The 16879-nt window shown below is 36.5% G+C and overlaps 1 protein-coding gene across 3 annotated transcripts in view; it reads right to left on the bottom strand.

Moving 5' to 3' along the window:
* LOC150105905 (tetraspanin-11-like) overlaps window positions 1–10217 on the bottom strand; it is a 191111-nt gene extending 180894 nt beyond the window's left edge. For 2 of the 3 annotated variants that reach the window (XM_090393664.1, XM_090393667.1), the window contains exon 1: window positions 9813–10180. In XM_090393664.1, coding sequence (XP_090249790.1) covers window positions 9813–9951 — 139 coding nt within the window. In that variant the 5' untranslated portion in view covers window positions 9952–10180. Of the gene's footprint in view, window positions 1–9812 lie in introns of all 3 variants that reach the window. The other variant, XM_090393666.1, reaches the window with a different exon arrangement.
* Window positions 10218–16879: the final 6662 nt, after the last annotated feature.

Below are 16879 nucleotides of genomic sequence, written 5' to 3'. Positions count from 1 at the left end.
CACACAGAACAAAACATATTTCAAAAGATGTAATACATGTGCATTTCTCACTGCTCATCTTTTGTTCCTGTGCTCATGCTGCAATTATACGTTCTTCTTCTCTTCCGTCTAAGATGGGTTGAGTCTTCTCTTGAGCAGGATCTTCCAGTCTTCTCTATTCCTTGCTGTTCTAAAAAGTTCCTTATATGTTCTGCATCCCGAGATGTTCTTTATTAATTTCAGCCAGGTAATTCTTGGTCTTCCAGGTCTTCTTTTTTTTTTTTTTTTTTTTTTTTTCAGTTGGAAAAGTATTGATTAGGACATTAGGAAGTCTGTCTGCATTCATGCTTATAGTGTGGCCAAACCATCTCAGTTGTTGTTTTCTAATTTTTTCTATTATTGTCTTTTTATACAATAATTGTTGTCTGACTGTGCTGTTTGTTTTCTTTTCTATCCAACTTGTTCTATTTATTTTTCTTAAGCATTTCATTTCAAATGCCGGCAGTTTTTTCTCCTCTCTTTTCTTAACTGTCCACACTTCTGCTCCATAGATGACTGTTGGTATAATTATTGCTTCATATAATTTGATTTTGGCCTGCTTAGATATCTTTTTTGTTTTCCAGACTTTTGTAATTTTCACATGGTGGGAAAATGAGAGAGTAAATTGATTGGTCTGTAATTTCTGCAGTCTCTTTTGTCTCCTTTCTTGTATATTAGGATGATCTTTCCAGTTCTTCAGTCATCTAAGATCTCTCCTGTTTGTAGTATTTTATTGAATAGAGTTGTTAAATATTCTATTGATGTGCTGCCTCCATATGACCACAGTTCAGCAGGGATAGTATCAATGCCTGGTGCTTTATTGTTTTTCATCTGTTTTATTGCATATCTAACTTCTTCTTGTAAAATTTTTTGGTGGTTGTTATTTTCTTCTATTGTTGGCATTGTTGTTTTGTTTTGTTTCCTTGGTGAAAGATAGTCTTGAAATGGTTTGACCAGATTTTTCTTATATCTTCAATATTCCGGGTTTCGGACATCTTATTGTTTATCATTGGTACTGCTTTTGCTAAGAATTCCTTAGTAATTTCTCTTATAGTGTCATGGAAGACTTTTAGGTTGTTTTGTTGGTATGTTTTTTGGCATTTCTTAGCTTTATCTTCTAACCATTCTTCTTTGGCAGAGGTTATCAACTTAATTTTCTAGTGCTTTGTATTTTTCTCTATTGTCTTCATTGTTTTGTTGGTTTACAAGTATCTTGGCCTCTCTTTTCTCGTCTATTGTAGCTACGATTTCTTGGGGTTATCCACTGTTTGTTTATTTTGGGTTTGGTACCTACAGTGTCTTTTACAATTGATAACACTGTTTCTTTTCCTTCTTCCCAGTATTTCCTGCTGTTCTAGAAGATGGAGGATTTTAATTTCAAGCACATCTGTTCTAAAAATTGACTTCTGCTTGAGCTTTCTTTTAGTTTTGATAGGTTGATGTTTTCTTCTTTTCTGATATTGTTTTTCCTGTTGAATTTTATCTTCACTTTGGCAGTTAATATTTCATGGTCAGTGTCGAAATCAAAGCTTCTTAATGTTCGTACATTATTTACTGATCTTTTCAATTGTTTGTTTATGATGATATAGTCTATGTAGTTCTTTATATTACCATCTGGGGATGTCCATGTATATTTATTATTAGGGCGTTGATAGAATAATGTGTTTGTAATCATTAGATCGTTTGCTTTACAGAAGTGGAGTAATTGTTATCCTCTGTCATTAAGCTCTCTGTATCCAAATTTCCCCATCACATCTTTTTTTGTCTGCTGTGAACTGTCCTATTTTAGCATTAAAATCTCCCATCACTATCATGAGTTCTCTATTTTTGGAATTATCTATTTCCTGTTGTAGTTCTTCATAGAAATTTTCTATTTCTTCCTCTGAATGGTTGCTGTCTGGTGCATATACAGGCAGCCCTCAGTTTATGCTGGTTCAATTTACACCGATTCACAATAACGCTGGTTGCCTGCGCGTGCTTTCTTACTGTAGTGTGGTTGACTGAGAAACGACGTTAGTGGGCACTCTAGTGTTTAAGTGTTTACCGAGCTACAACGATGTATATGTATCAAAGCTAGTTTTAATGTTGAATCTACCTAATTGTTCTATTTAATTTTTTTTTTAAATTGATAAAGTACGTAATTACATACCATGTCTGATAATAGAAGTGCAGAAAAATTAGCAGAACTTGGTGTTAAGAAGGCACGGAAATCAACCACACTTGAAAAGAAGGTGGAGATGATTCGAAGAATGGAAGATGGGCAGACACGTGATAATGTCTGTAGGAGTATGAACTTACCTCCATTGACTGTTACTACGATTATGAAAAATGCAGATAGAATAAAACAGTCTGCGCAACAATCTATGGCAGCACTAAATGCAAAACATGTACATTATAGCAGGGGTGGCTGCTTTTCCTAAAGAATTTTAAGACTGTGTAGAACAAGGAAGTTATCTTCCTTATCTCATTTTTAATGTTGATGAGACTTGGCTCTACTGGAAAAAATTGCCATCAAGCACCTTCATTTCCTGTGAAGAACGTTCCGCTCCAGGTTTTAAAGCTGCAAAAGATAGACTTACTGTGAATGGTACACCAATGTTGGTGTACCATTCACAGACACCACGCGCCTTCAAGGGTCTAAAAGCCATGCTGCCAGTCTATTGGAAATGGAACAAGAAGGCCTGGGTTACACAAGACGTTTTTATAGATTGATACACAAATTATTTTTGTTCTACTGTGCTTCGCTTCTGTAAAGAAAATGATTTGCCAGCCAAGGCATTGCTTCTCTTGTTTAATGCCCCTGGACATCCTCAAAACCTTGCTGAAGTAAGAATACCATTGGATGTCAAGGTTGTTTACATGCCTCCAAACACAACATCGCTTTTGAAACCGATGGATCAGGGGATTATATCAATCTTCAAAGCCTATTACCTCCATATAACATTTATGGAAATGGTAAGAGTCTTGGACACTTCAGGAAAAACTATTAAAGACTATTGACGGTCATTCGATATTTTGAAGGGCATTAACAACATCAAGGCAGCTTGGAACAACGTGTCAGCAAAGGGCTTAAAAGGAGCATAGCAAAAACTTCTTCCAGCATTTATGCACAATGTTGAGGAATTAGAACAAGAGGAGAATGTTACTGAAGATGTTACCAAGCTTGCATGAGAGGTGGAATTGTACGATATTACAGCTGAAGATATGACAGAAGTCTTAGAGAGCCATGATAAACCGCTTTCCAATGAAGATTTAAAAGAATTAGCCAAACAATTAAGTCAATATCCAAAGGAGGAGAAAGAAAATGAAGAAGGTCCTCTGAGAGATATGAAAACGGCCGATTTACAGCATATTCTTGCAAGCAAAGAGACATTGACTGATGAACTCTGTGAAATGGACCACGATTGGGAATGGAGTGCGAACATAAAAAGGAGTCTAATCGCGTCTATTTGACCTTACACTGAACTCCTTAAAGAAAAAAAAGAAAATCTAGCCAGTTAACACTGGATACTTTTTTTTCAAAAAAAATGCAGGTGATCCGAAACCAGAAACTTTAACACAGAAATATGTAATATCTTTTCAAAGTTTTATATTTTTTGTATATAATTTCGTTTTGTTTTCGTTATTAATAATTTCATTTTAACAAATATATATGTATGTATTATCAATGCGTATATTTTCATGTGTATATTTTTTGACTGCACGGAACATAACTTCATACCTCCCATTAAAATTGGGTTCGTTTTACACCGATTCGGTTTAAGCCCATTTTTTCAGGAACGGAACTGAGGCGTAAACTGGGGGCTGCCTGCATCTGGATTATTTTAATTGTTTGACCTTTTTCTTTTGCTTGAAGTCTGGCTGTGATTATTCTAGGAGACACTGGTTTTATTTCAATTACTGAGTGTGTAAGTTTCTTCTAAATTAATAACGCAACTCCTTCTCTGTGTATGTTATCTTTTCTTCCTGAGAAGTATAGTCTTCCTTCTAGTAAATCCATGAATTCATCCCAACACAATGTGTCTCTGATAAACCTAAAATACTCCATTTCACTCTTTTTAAATTTTCCTGGATTAATTGCAATTTTCCAGGTCAGTATAATGATCTTATGTTGAGGGTGGCTACGTGTTTCACGTCCTTGGCTGACCACATTGCTGATTTCACACCTACTCTATGTGGTCTTCGAGTAGGCGCATCGGCTGTCCCGTATGCAGTAGCACTATCTCGGTTTGTAGACTTTCTCCAGCTCATGAAAGTTACTGGCATAATAATGTAGCTAGCTTGTCATGCCTCTGCTACATCCTTTGGTCGACGGTTCTTTATTCTTTATTCAGAGCAGCCCATTTGGGTTTCCCCCCATCTGCCACCCAGGGGACACACCTGGCAGGAGTGTGGTCTCCCCCAAGAATTATACATTAACTCACTGGAATGCCCTATTGATTATCTAACATATTACATTACAAATTAAGCTTTCACTCTCTCTTTATGATTCAATATGTCATCCCTAAAACGCTTCAATATGCTAAATTCAACCTGCTATGTAGAAAAATGTTTTTTTTTTTCATGTTTTCATTACTGGAGGTTATATGTAGGAAATGCTATGAATAGTGTAAAATAACAGATGCTGTTGATTAGAAGCAATCTTTCTTGAAGCCTTTAATCCTTAACCAGTTCCAGAGTTAGATGATCTGTAGCATGGCCAAGTGGGTCTTTTTTCCCCAGAAACTCAGATTTTTCATCCTGTGAGCGCAAGAAAATCAATTACAGAACTTACACTGTTTCATGCAATAATATATTGTGTTAGAGTTAAGGACCACAAGATGGTCACAGGTGTCATCTTAATATCATTGATGAGTTGGCCAGCTATTATTATTATGTAACGCCTCCAGGGAGTCGGAAGACTCATCGAGGGAGGGCACGTACTTAACAACTCTCCATCTCCACCAACCGCAATTACCTTCATCATCTATACCAAGGATCACCACTAGAATTTTCAGAGACAATCACAAACATCAATGCCCACAGCAGATTCAAACCAACAGCCTTTTGGCTTGAGAGTGGATACATTAACCACTCGGCCAACCAGGCTGGCAACCAAGCTATCTGATTGGCTATAGGTGGGGATTGACTCTCTCCCTCAATCTCCAAAAGTTATATATATGGCTAATCCAGCATTGCCTTTTCTCTCTTCTCTCTATGGGGAATAACAGGCTTTAGAGGATTTATTTATTTATTTATTTTATTATTTAAGTAATAACATATCAAGTATATTATATTTGACAAGATTATATATTTTTTAATCATTTACCCCAATACAAGCAAATAAAGTTTGCATGTGAAGTATCATGATGATTTCGCTACTTATATGTAGAAGCTGTTATAGAATTATACTGATAATTCATTATAAAAATTATGGAAACAACTACCATGTTAGAGTAAAACTTCAGTTTAATATAAACCAAAATAATTACTTCATGCTTCGACCTTACATTAAAGTCATCATCTGGAGTACACACACACACACACACACACACACACACACACACACACACACACAAAGAAACAAGCTGCACTACAATCTACATGGTATGCTAAAGTTACATTGATTTGGTCAACCGTTTTAATGGTTGACCAAATTTTAACTATTGGCCTGACCTCTGGTGAAAAACAGAATTACTACGTCAAAACTAGAGTCCTGTTATTATGATCATCTATTAAGTTACAAAAATAAATTAGCGAGAGAGTAACATGTTCACATAAAATAATAAATTTAGTTTAATCCTTTATCCAAGTGTGAGCAAACAAAGTTTGTGCCTGAAAGTATCTTCAGGACTGGGGTAAGGTGGTACAACACCGGGAAACTCGTTGCAAAGGTGGAGCAAGCAAACATCACTCCTATCTCAGTATCTCTCATAATACAAAACACATCTCCTTGTGGCTATGTATAATGTTATGCATTAAGGGAAGGGCCACACACCCAGACTAGTTTCGACCTTTATTGAGGTCTCTTCAGTGGGAGCCTGGCCCAAGTGGAGATACCAGGCAGAAGCATTAGCAAGGTCATCTCTACCTATAGGAGTTGCCAAATGGTGCACCACCTTTTTATTAAATTACTCTGGATTTAGAGAAAGATGTTGAAAGTTTATTTTTCACTTGGTTAGACTATAATAAATTTAGTTTAATCCTTTATCCAAGTGTGAGCAATCAAAGTTTGCGCCTGAAAGTTTTCAGGCGCAAACTTTGTTTGTAGATCATAGGGCAGCTTGTTTCTGTGTGTGTGTGTGTGTGTGTGTGTGCGCGCTCCAAATGTTGACCTTAATGTGAAGGTCAAAATGTCCAGTAATTATTTTGGTTTATATTAAACTGAAGTTTTACTCTAACACAATAGTTTGCACAATTTTTATGATGAATTCTGATCACAATGTAAGCATGAAGGAAAGAATTATACTGATAAGTTTCTTTCTTTTTTTCTCCCATTTATTACAATTATTATTATTTTATTTGGTTAACTGGAAATTTACTTCTTGAGAGGGGAGGAGGACGTGCTATATTTGTATGACTTCTTGGGAGGGAGGAGGAGGTGCTCCTATAATCTCTGCTTCCTAATCCTCCAACCATATGGTGAAGGTCAAATACCATATGGTTAATATAGTATCTGACCATATTAACCATATGGTTAATAAAACAAATAGAACTTCACTGTGAAGTTAAATGATTTTCAGTTCACTGATCTAATCTGACTTGCAGCAGTATCCAAACTTCTTTGCATTCACCATAATAGTTTCTGGCATAACATGTACTCACCACCACCAAATATCTTTTTTTTTTTTGAAAGAGAGGTCTAATATAATAATAAATGTTAGGTGAAGCTGCAGGGGTACTATAAAAGTGCAAAAATAAAAGAAACTGCTCAAACAATAGCTAATTCATCAATTGAGTGGATGACAGGTAACAAAAACAGACTTCCTTTAAAATTTTGTTACCTCTCAATTTCTCAACTGAAAAATTTCTTTGAAGTGTATATAACAATACGCAAAACTCATAGAGATGCTTTCCCCTCCTAAGAAATACATGATCCTTTTAGTCATGATCTTCCTCTTCTGTCAGAAATAAACCCTGCATTCCTTGGAGCTCAGACAACCATTTTAACCAATGTTGCACCAGCATCCACTGATCACTGATTATTCTAAATCAACAGTATCTTTGCATTCACCATAATAGTTTCTGGCATAACATGTACTCACCACCAAATATCAATTTTTTTTTTTTGAAAGAGAGATCTAATATAATTATTATATTAGTATAATATAGCAGGGGTGGCCAGAGTTTTTGCAGCAAGAGCCATAGTTACCTACCAGAAATTGTTAAGAGCCACATACCAAAGGTCTAATAAATTCCCCTTCGGTATAAGGCCGTTTTGCACGTGCGATGTTCCATGATTTTAAAACTAGCCTCTATTACAGTTTTAGATTCTTCAGTAAATTTTGTGATGAGGTTAATTTGGTTAATAACTGAAGAAGAAAAATAAAATATTAATATTTAAATCATTTGGAATTTAAATTATTACCTTTTTTTTTTTAATATAAGAAGTAACAAATTCAGTAATGTATCTTTTTAAATTTTCTGACAAGGTAATATAAATATAACTACATTGCCGATCATCATTCAGAAAAACTTTAGGTGATTGCCCCATGTCTGCTAGAAAATTAAGAAAAATTATAAATATTTTTTATTTGTTAGTTGAGCTGCAATAAAACTTAAGAAGAGCCACATGCAGCTCGCGAGCCGCAGTTTGGCCACGGTGGTAATATCGTATAATAATCAGAGATAGTAATGGTTGCAATAAAAATTAAATTATATTGTAAATTTTAGATTAAATAAGCCTGTGCAGCTCTGCAGAAGTGATATTTGCATTCATAGAACTAGGCTGCCTGAAAAAAAAAAAAAAAAGAGACCCAAGTTCAATTCTGGTCACGGACTAGAGGAACCTTAGTCTTTTTTCAACTGGTTCTCACATTATTCAATCTCTAGCATGGGCAAGTGGGTTTTCTTTCCTCCAGAAAACTCTGGATTTTCATTCCATAAACTCAAGAAAATTGACCACAGAACCCATACTATTTCAGACAATAAATATTGTATTAGGATTAGGGACAACAAGATGGCAGCACTTGTCAGCCATCTCTGCACTACATGCTGTATTAAAAATATGGAGTGTTTTGGGCCAGTTATCTTAGCTGCTCTGTCTCCAAAAGTTCGACAAGGTTAAAAAAAAAAAAAAAAAAAAAAGCATCTTCTACTCCCTAGAGAAAATAAGGGAATAAAAGGCGTTGGAGGATTATCTTTTTATTAAATAAAATTTTATTCGTAATTATAAAAACTACTTATATTTTAATTCACAATATTTTATTTTTTTAACAAAGAAAATCATACATAGACATAACACTTATCATCATTAATATTAAGACCTAAGTTCGATTCTAGGCATGAAGAGAGGAATCTTTATATGGCGATTTTTCTATTGGAGATAACTTAGCCGATCTCAAAAGGTGGTAACAGAAGTTTTTCTCACGGAAACTCGGATTTTTCACGTAGTATACAAGTAAATCGTCCAACACGACACGCGCAATTTACAGACACAAAATACTTCGGAGGTGGTGTGTGGTGTTGGTCGGTAGGTGGCGTTGTGTAGTAGCCTGATTAAGTAGAGGAGATGGTGAATTGTTGTGTGACGGGATAGTGTGCCCTCATACGATGACACCAAGGACTCCTTGGAGGTGTCAAATAGTAATAATAATATGGTAACCGGCACTGCTTTTTTTCAGCATCAATTGATTCAAAAAAAAAAATTACAGTTCCTCGTAACCGTAAAGTTTCACAACGGTTGAATAGATGCAATGTAAATGCGGAGAGCGTAACTTCCTTAGGTACCCAAGAGTATTCAAATTAGTACTTCTCATGACCGGAAACAATGCTGGACCTACGCGTACACGTAATAAAAGTATTATTTTTATTAAGGAATTTTTTAAGCAAGATCTCAATTATTTTGTACATATTTTACGTTTACGACACCAGAAGCACCAATTTGCCACAAAATCCTTGGCCTTTTTTACCACTAGCGTGAATACCCACAAATATTCCTGTTATTTGTCGGCAAATAATATCGAGATGGGGAGTAATAACATGCGCGTTATTTTCTTGTTTGGGTACATGTATCTTGTTTTGCTTTCTCTGTTTGTTTTGGCTAGTGGCGATGGGATTGGACACCAAGGCGCTAAATCAACAAATCATACACTCATAGATGTGAATTATATTGGCAATGAAACGGCTGAATTCATGATATAAAATTTATGTATATTTTCTTATGTGCCAAACTCAATAAAGAAATATTTTAAAAATGTTTCATTCATATATTTCAAATATATAAGTGACTTGAAAATTTTTATTAATATGTATACAGGAAATCGTTATTAAGGTAGATTAAGTATAATTAGCATGTTATTCATAACTTATATGGCCCTTTATAAATCATAAGGTCCCATTTCAGCTGCCGATAAGCTTCCATATGTTCCCATACGCCACTAGCACTAAGGCTACAAGTGATCCAGATATAAAACTCTTCTGCTAGAGAATCATATTTAACCGAAATCATTTTAGCCAGGGGTGGAACATCGTTTCAGGATAACCCCTTTTGAAAAATTGAAACACCATTGTCTACAGTCGCATCGCGGTGTGTATTTTTTTCTCAATGAATAAATGAATATCTGAATCTATGCTAACAATAATCAATTACTTACAGTATTTTATTTTTCGGAAAGTAATGTACTGAGTTTCTCGATCTGCCGTTTTCCGTGTCGAACTTTGCTGGCTTGTAGATTTGGTGTCAGCCGTACTATCAGAGTCCAATTTTTCTTCGACTTCTTGAATAACTTCCATTTATATTCTTTTTTTTAAGTTTTGCTGAACACTTTAAAAATAATAATAAACGAAATAAAAGCTTCACGAGTTGCAGTTAATATTTCGTATTCTTCAGTAACTTCTATAGTATTATTTTATTGTCTGACAGAAGCATTAATTAAAATATCTTACCATGCTTCAAAACAATATTTTTTGTTCTTATAGCAACTGTCGGAGGTAAATGAAATTAACGTAGCAAAATTTATTATTATTATTATTATCAATCTTGACACCCAAGGAGTCCGATGGCTCATCGCGGGAAGACACAACTATCTCAATCACTACACCATGAATCATCTCCATCAACGCCATCTACCGCCCTACGGACATTTGTCATTTAATATATATAAACATACAGTATATTAAACGAAATATTAATTATAAACTTATTTCAATTGAATTATATCTTTATATATATATATTAATACAAATTATATATACACAGGCATCAATTATTATATAGATTTCATATGTGTGTGTGTGTGTACTTACGCACAAAAATACAAAAAGAAATTATTCCAATGAAAATTTATAAACCATTTCAATCTAAATGCCAAAAAAATCAATAAAATAAAGATTAAATGCAGCGTGAACAATGAAATAATGAAAATTTCCTTTTCATGATTTTTTTGCCAACTGAGTGTAAACTGGAATCATCTTGTTGTAGAAAGTAGAACAGAAATGAAGCCTTCATCATTTAAGTATTTAGTTTTCGTTCAAGGGAACTAAAAGCAAGTACACTGCTTGGAGAGAAGCTAACGGACCGTACTGTGAGGAACAAACAGCCATGGCACCCAACTTAATAAGATGTGGGGCCTCCTTTCGATATGATGAGTGCATCAATCCTAGGGGATATATTTTCCAGAGGTGCATGGTAGCGATCAATGGGGATTTTTGACCATTCTTTCTGTGGGCATGTAATAAGGTCCTGTACTGTTCTGGGGAGGATGCCCATTGACCACACCCGAAGCTCCAGTTCATCCCACAGATGTTCAATAGGGTTAAGATCAGGCCTCTGTGGAAGGCCAGTCAAGTGTGATGATGTTATGTCCACAAACCACGCAGTTAGAGCAGCAGTTTAATGACACAGTTAATCATCTTGCTGAAACATAATGGTCACTTCTGAAAAAACGCCACAAAGTAGGAAGATTGCATTATCCCCAATGTTCATATTCCTCAGGAGTTCAATCTTTGTGGCACTACAAACAAAGATCCAAGACCAAACCAGGAAAAACAGGTCAATACCATCACACTGTCAGCAAAAAATTTCGTACTTGGGGTTATGCACTCTTGTAAGAGATGTTCACAGGCATCTGCCACATCCACACCTGTCTATCTTCTCGTTAGTGGATGTGTGACCCAAATGTTTCTGTGCAGGTTCGTGTTTCAGCCAATGCTCGGAACTCCGTTTCAACGTTCCGGAAGACGGATTGCGGTTTTTACATATTATCCTTTGTAGCATCCCACGGTCGTGCTGAAACAGATAACGGTCAGTTCCACATGTGTTTCTACAGAAACCCATGACACACCTTGCACATGGGGGTGTCCATTAACTTCTTTCTAAGCAGTGTATATATATGTTTCTGTAATATCGGTTGTGAATCTAAATACTTTATGGGACAGAAAGAGATCGCTCGATAATCCGAATTAGTATTTCAGGGGATACATTACAAATATGTTTAAAATTACAAAAAAATGAAACGATGAGAAGAATACTGACAGGCAGAAACAGGTCTTCCAGTGTGTTCTTGGTCGGTCAACATATGCAACTTTACATCGATTTCACTGTTTAAATTAAGGTACTTCTGCCTAGTGAAAAGTTGATATTTGCATTCCTATAGTTATAAAGAGGAACATTTCAAAAGGAAGTGTAGAGTAATCGTGAGGAGTTGTGACATGAGACGTTTGGTTGGGAAAATTTGCTTCAAATTCCGTCTAGGACACAGAGAAACTCTACAAGTCCTTTTAATTGAAACGAGTTAGCCAGTTAATTAATTAGCGTATCTTATATGGAGCAGAGGGTTTCTCTGCAGAAACTCGTGCTTTTCATTCTGAAAACTGAAAACTCACTGAGGATAGGTACAATTAACACAGAATGCACTGGCATCATAGTCTGCTGAGCGTATGCACAATTAGACAGCATACGATTTTTAGTGTTAATTTAAAAAAACCTCCGCAGTTTTATATACATTTTTATAGTTCTATTGCTTAATTTATTCATATTAAAACCTTCCCATTACGTTCTGATTAACTGCTTGAAGATTAAATTGCACTTAATGACAAGCAGATTATGATCACTGCTTGCCAGTTGGTATCTTCATAAATCCTAAGGTTTTCTACATAGACTGCTTTGAGGAAATTAAAAAGTATAAAGGATATCAGCTAACGCCTTTTTGTTCCCATATAAAGAGTAGGTGAGGCCATTTTTAAGCCCTATCTAACTTTTTGGAGACTGAGTGTGCAGTTCAATCTCCACTGGTAGCAAATCAGAGATAGCTGGCCCAAGGCTATCACTAATTAATCGGTACGCAGTGAAGAAGGCGGCTAGTAAGTGCCACCATCTGGTGGCCGTAACCCTAACACAATATATTTAATGTCTGAAAATAGTGTGGGCTCGATGGCCGATTTTCTTGAGTTTACGGGACGAAAAACCCGCTAGCCCATGCTAGAGATTGACTAACTCTGGAACCGGTCGAGAAAAGGCTTAGAAAAAGTTCCTCTAGTCGGCGACTAGACTCGAACGCCATTCGTCGTGCGGCCAAGCGCTGTAGAGTGCAAACATCACTTCTACTGAGCTATAACTGATAAGATTTGAAAAAAAAATCAATATTTTATTCAAGGGGAGTAGGCGAGGTCGTTTTAACCCTATTTAGCTTTTGATGATTGAATGGGCAGTTCAGTCTCCACTGCTAGCCAATCAGAGATAGCTGGCAAGCTATCTCTGATTGGCTACCAGTGGAGACTGGCCCAAGGGAATCGCTAATTTAATCTGCAAACAGTGAAGAGACGACTAACAAGTGGCGCAATAGCGGTACTTGGATTAAAATCCATTCGGCGACTAAATTTTAATCTGTCTTCCTTGATGAAGTCAAGCCCATGGAGTGAAAGCGCTACTTCCACTGAGTAAGCGTCCAGCTTCTACTACATAGGCTCTTTGACTATTGACTACATTTCTTTCTCTAAATATGTCCGCATCTTTTTTTTTTTTTTTTTTTTTTGCACTCTTCCATTTCTAATACCACTTTCAAAATTTCTCTTATTCCTTGTTTTAACTATCGCTTTGAAATCGCACAGTACCATAAAGTTCTTATTGCTTTTCATTCGATCCATGAAGTCTTCTATTATTAAGTCTACTCCTGTGCCATTCCACTCTTCGGAATCAGATGCTGGCATATAGACTTTCAATATAAGTGTATTAACCAATTCGCTATCTATTTCAAACATTGTTATAACTATAGATTAAATTTCTTCGCTTCTCTTATCCTTAATATATAACATTTGACAGAGTACCACATGACAAGCTGATATTTAAGTTGCAGCACATGGGTTTGAATGTCAGGTTGGTCAATTGGATTCAGAATTGGCTGTTTTGACTAGGACCTATATTGTTTAACCTTTATATCAATACATTGTCAGTGGATCGCAGGGGGATATTCGGTTGTTTGCGGATGATGTGAAGTGGGAAAGGTTATTAGTAATAGTGCAGATGTGGTAGCCCTGCAAGAGGATTTCAATACACTAGACAGATGGGCAAATGAATGGGGGATTGTTGGTTAATACAGCAAGATGTGAGGTCTTGAAGTTTGGGACAATTCATACTCTATTTGAGGAGTTGTACTAGAGGAAGTAAGAGAGACCAGAGATCTGGGGTTGATGATTGATAGAAACCTCAAATTCAGGGGACATATTGCAAAGGTGGCGAAGGTAACACAGAGGATTGTTGCAATACTGAAAAGAATGCTGACCTGCAGAGATAAAAGAGTTATCATTCCATTGTATAAGACCCTGATCAGACCACACATAGACTATTGTTCTCAAATTTGGTCCCGAGGATTTGAAGGGGATAAATTAACTGTGGAAAGGGTACAGAGGCAGATAACAAAGATGGTTTCAGGACTGCACAATGTTAGTTATGAGGATCGCCTGAGGGAATGTAGACTGCAGAGTTTGGTGGATAGAAGAAGGAGAGGTGATATGATTGAGACTTTTAAACTGTTGAGAGGTGGTAACAGGGTTGACACTGGGAAGTTCTTTCGCTTGGTTGAATAGTGGGAAGGAGTGATGACAAGGGGCCATCCCTGGAAGTTATGAAAGGAAGCTGTGAAAAGTGGTTTCTTTGCATGGAGGGGGATGATTGAAACATGGAATGCGTTTCATGATGCAGTGGTGAGAGCGAGAATGGTCAATGAGTTCAAGGAGTGGTATGATAGACTTTGTTTCCTAGGAGGGACCTCCCACGATGAGTCTTGATAAACTTTGTGTTTCCTAGGAGGAAACACAAGGACCTCACGCAATGAATCTTTTGCCTCCATAGAGGCCTGAATAATAATAATAATAAAAAAAAAAAAATCAGCTAACGCCTTTTTATTCCCATATATACGGGAGTAGGCGAGGCCATTTAGCCCTATCTAACTTTTGGAGACTGAGTGGGCAGTTCAATCTCCACTGGTACCCAATCAGAGACAGATAGCCCAAGGCTATCACTAATTAAGCGGTACGCAGTGAAGAGAGACGGCTCAAATGTGCCGCCATCTCGTGGTCTCTAACCCTAACACAATATATTTAATGTCTGAAATAATGTGGGTTCTACGGTCGATTTTCTTGAGTTTACAGGACGAAAAACCCGAGTTTCCGGGAGGAGAAACCTGCTTGCCCGTGCCAGAGATCGACTAACTCGGGAACCGGTCGAAAAAAGGCTTAGAAAAATTTCCTCTAGTCGCCGACTAGACTCGAAACCAAGACTTCCTTCGTGCGGCCTAGCGCGATGGTGTGCAAACGCCACATCCACTGAGCTACACATAATAATAATAATAATAATAATAACACCTTATTCGTCACACAAAATCTCTATTTCCTTTCCTTGCAATTATTTCAGAAACATCTATGATATTACTGTTAAAACGTTTTACCTTGGATTCCATTTTCCTTCAGTTTATCCTATTTTTGCAGTCATGTTTTTAAATATTTCAAGTTTCAATTTTTATGCAAAGATTTTCTTATACTTTACGGGAGTAAAGAGCCTTTGTTATCTTTCCTGCTGAAATAATATTTCTAATCGCAGGTCTGCTTTTCTTGCAATTTTAGTTTTTCTTTTCTTTTGATTTATTCCATGATACCTTATTTTGATAGAAATAATACAGTAATTAGCAATTGTTTTCTAAATTGCAGTACCTTACCAAGCTGGCATTATCTTGATAAAATATAAAATAAATCACCTAATGCCTATTATTCCCTTAAACGAAGCAGGCGAGCCTTTTAACCCTAACTCGCTTTTGGAGATTGGGTGGACAGTTCAATCTCCCCCAATAGCCAATCAGAGATAGCTGGCCCAAGACTATCACAAATTATAAGTGGCAACCGATGAAGAGATGGGATAACAAGTGCTGCTGTCTCATGGTACCTAACCCTAACAGGAAATGTTACTGTCTGAAATAATGTGGGTTCTATGGTCGATTTTCTTGAGTTTACAGGATGTAAAAACCCACTTGCCTGTGCCAGATCGACTAACTCCGAAACTAGTCAAAAGGAAGACAGAAAGAGTTCCTGTAGTCAGTGACCAGACTTGAACTTAAGTCTATCTTTGTGAGGCCTAGTGTATGATGCAAATGCCACTTCCAATGGGCTATATAGATGCTCTTTAATTATTTTTTTATGTGCTTACAACATTCCACTAAATTCGAGTTCCATTTGAAAGAAGTTCTGATACTTGCTATTGCCTTCGTTCAGGGATATTTATTGACTTTCCAATCTACAAAAAAAGCACTCTGCAAGCCAGGGACACATTGTTCAGGATATGTTCTTCACAAAGATAGAACGACTTTGAAAATGAAAAGCTGAGAAATATGTATGAGATGTATCACAATACCATGAGGTTGATGAAACCCAGTGTCACTCAGCCTAGTACAAAAGTATTACCTCTACAGAAACTCTTGTTCCTGAAGAGACAACATTATTACATTGTTTATTTCAACCATTTTTGTTTTTCTTTTCTCTTCCTGATATCAAAAGTATATTCATTATAGCTAGCTATTCACAATAAAAAATATAAACATTTGCACTTAGCAGAGTATGTGGCTTCATAGTGATGTCGAAATCCAAAAGAAAGAAAAAAAAAGGACAGAATATAGAGTTGAGTCTAGTCTTTGCTATTCATTTATAGATTCATTAGACATCATCAGATATGGGTGCTCATGACTATTTGGAAAGGACATGTGTGCCACACGAGCTTTCACCAGGTGATCCAGTTGCATGCTTTTCTGGAGACCCCAACTCTCTGAAGGCCAGCCAGTGAGATACATTGTCTGCCCATCTCATTGAGAGTTTGTCACTTTTTCCAGGAACTTTACCTTCACTTACTGCTTTGAGACGCTCTCCTTCCACTCTTTCAGTGTGCTCAAGCTAGTTTGGTATTCTTCTGCCAATATTCTTAAATAGTCTTAAGGTCCTACCAAGCCATTACAGTTACAATCCATTTCTCTACCTTTCAGTAAATGAGATCTTCAACAGACTCATGTAACAATACTGAAAAGCAGCTATCCTTTTCCAACCAGACTTCTAAGGATTAAAAGTTTTGCACTTACACATTGCTATTGAAAAAAACAGCTGCATCAACAAGTTTCAGCTTCGTTTCTGAAGGTATAGATTCCTTCCAGGTTTCAGAGAAGTCTGACTGTTATTTTAGTCATTC

This window comes from Typopeltis vanoorti, chromosome 6, assembly GCF_054136105.1.
Source record: "Typopeltis vanoorti isolate ZY-2024b chromosome 6, IOZ_Tvanoo_1.0, whole genome shotgun sequence".
Taxonomy (NCBI): domain Eukaryota; kingdom Metazoa; phylum Arthropoda; class Arachnida; order Uropygi; family Thelyphonidae; genus Typopeltis; species Typopeltis vanoorti.
Note: the sequence above shows the minus strand (reverse complement) of the source record. Positions and strands in the feature narration are given on the sequence as shown.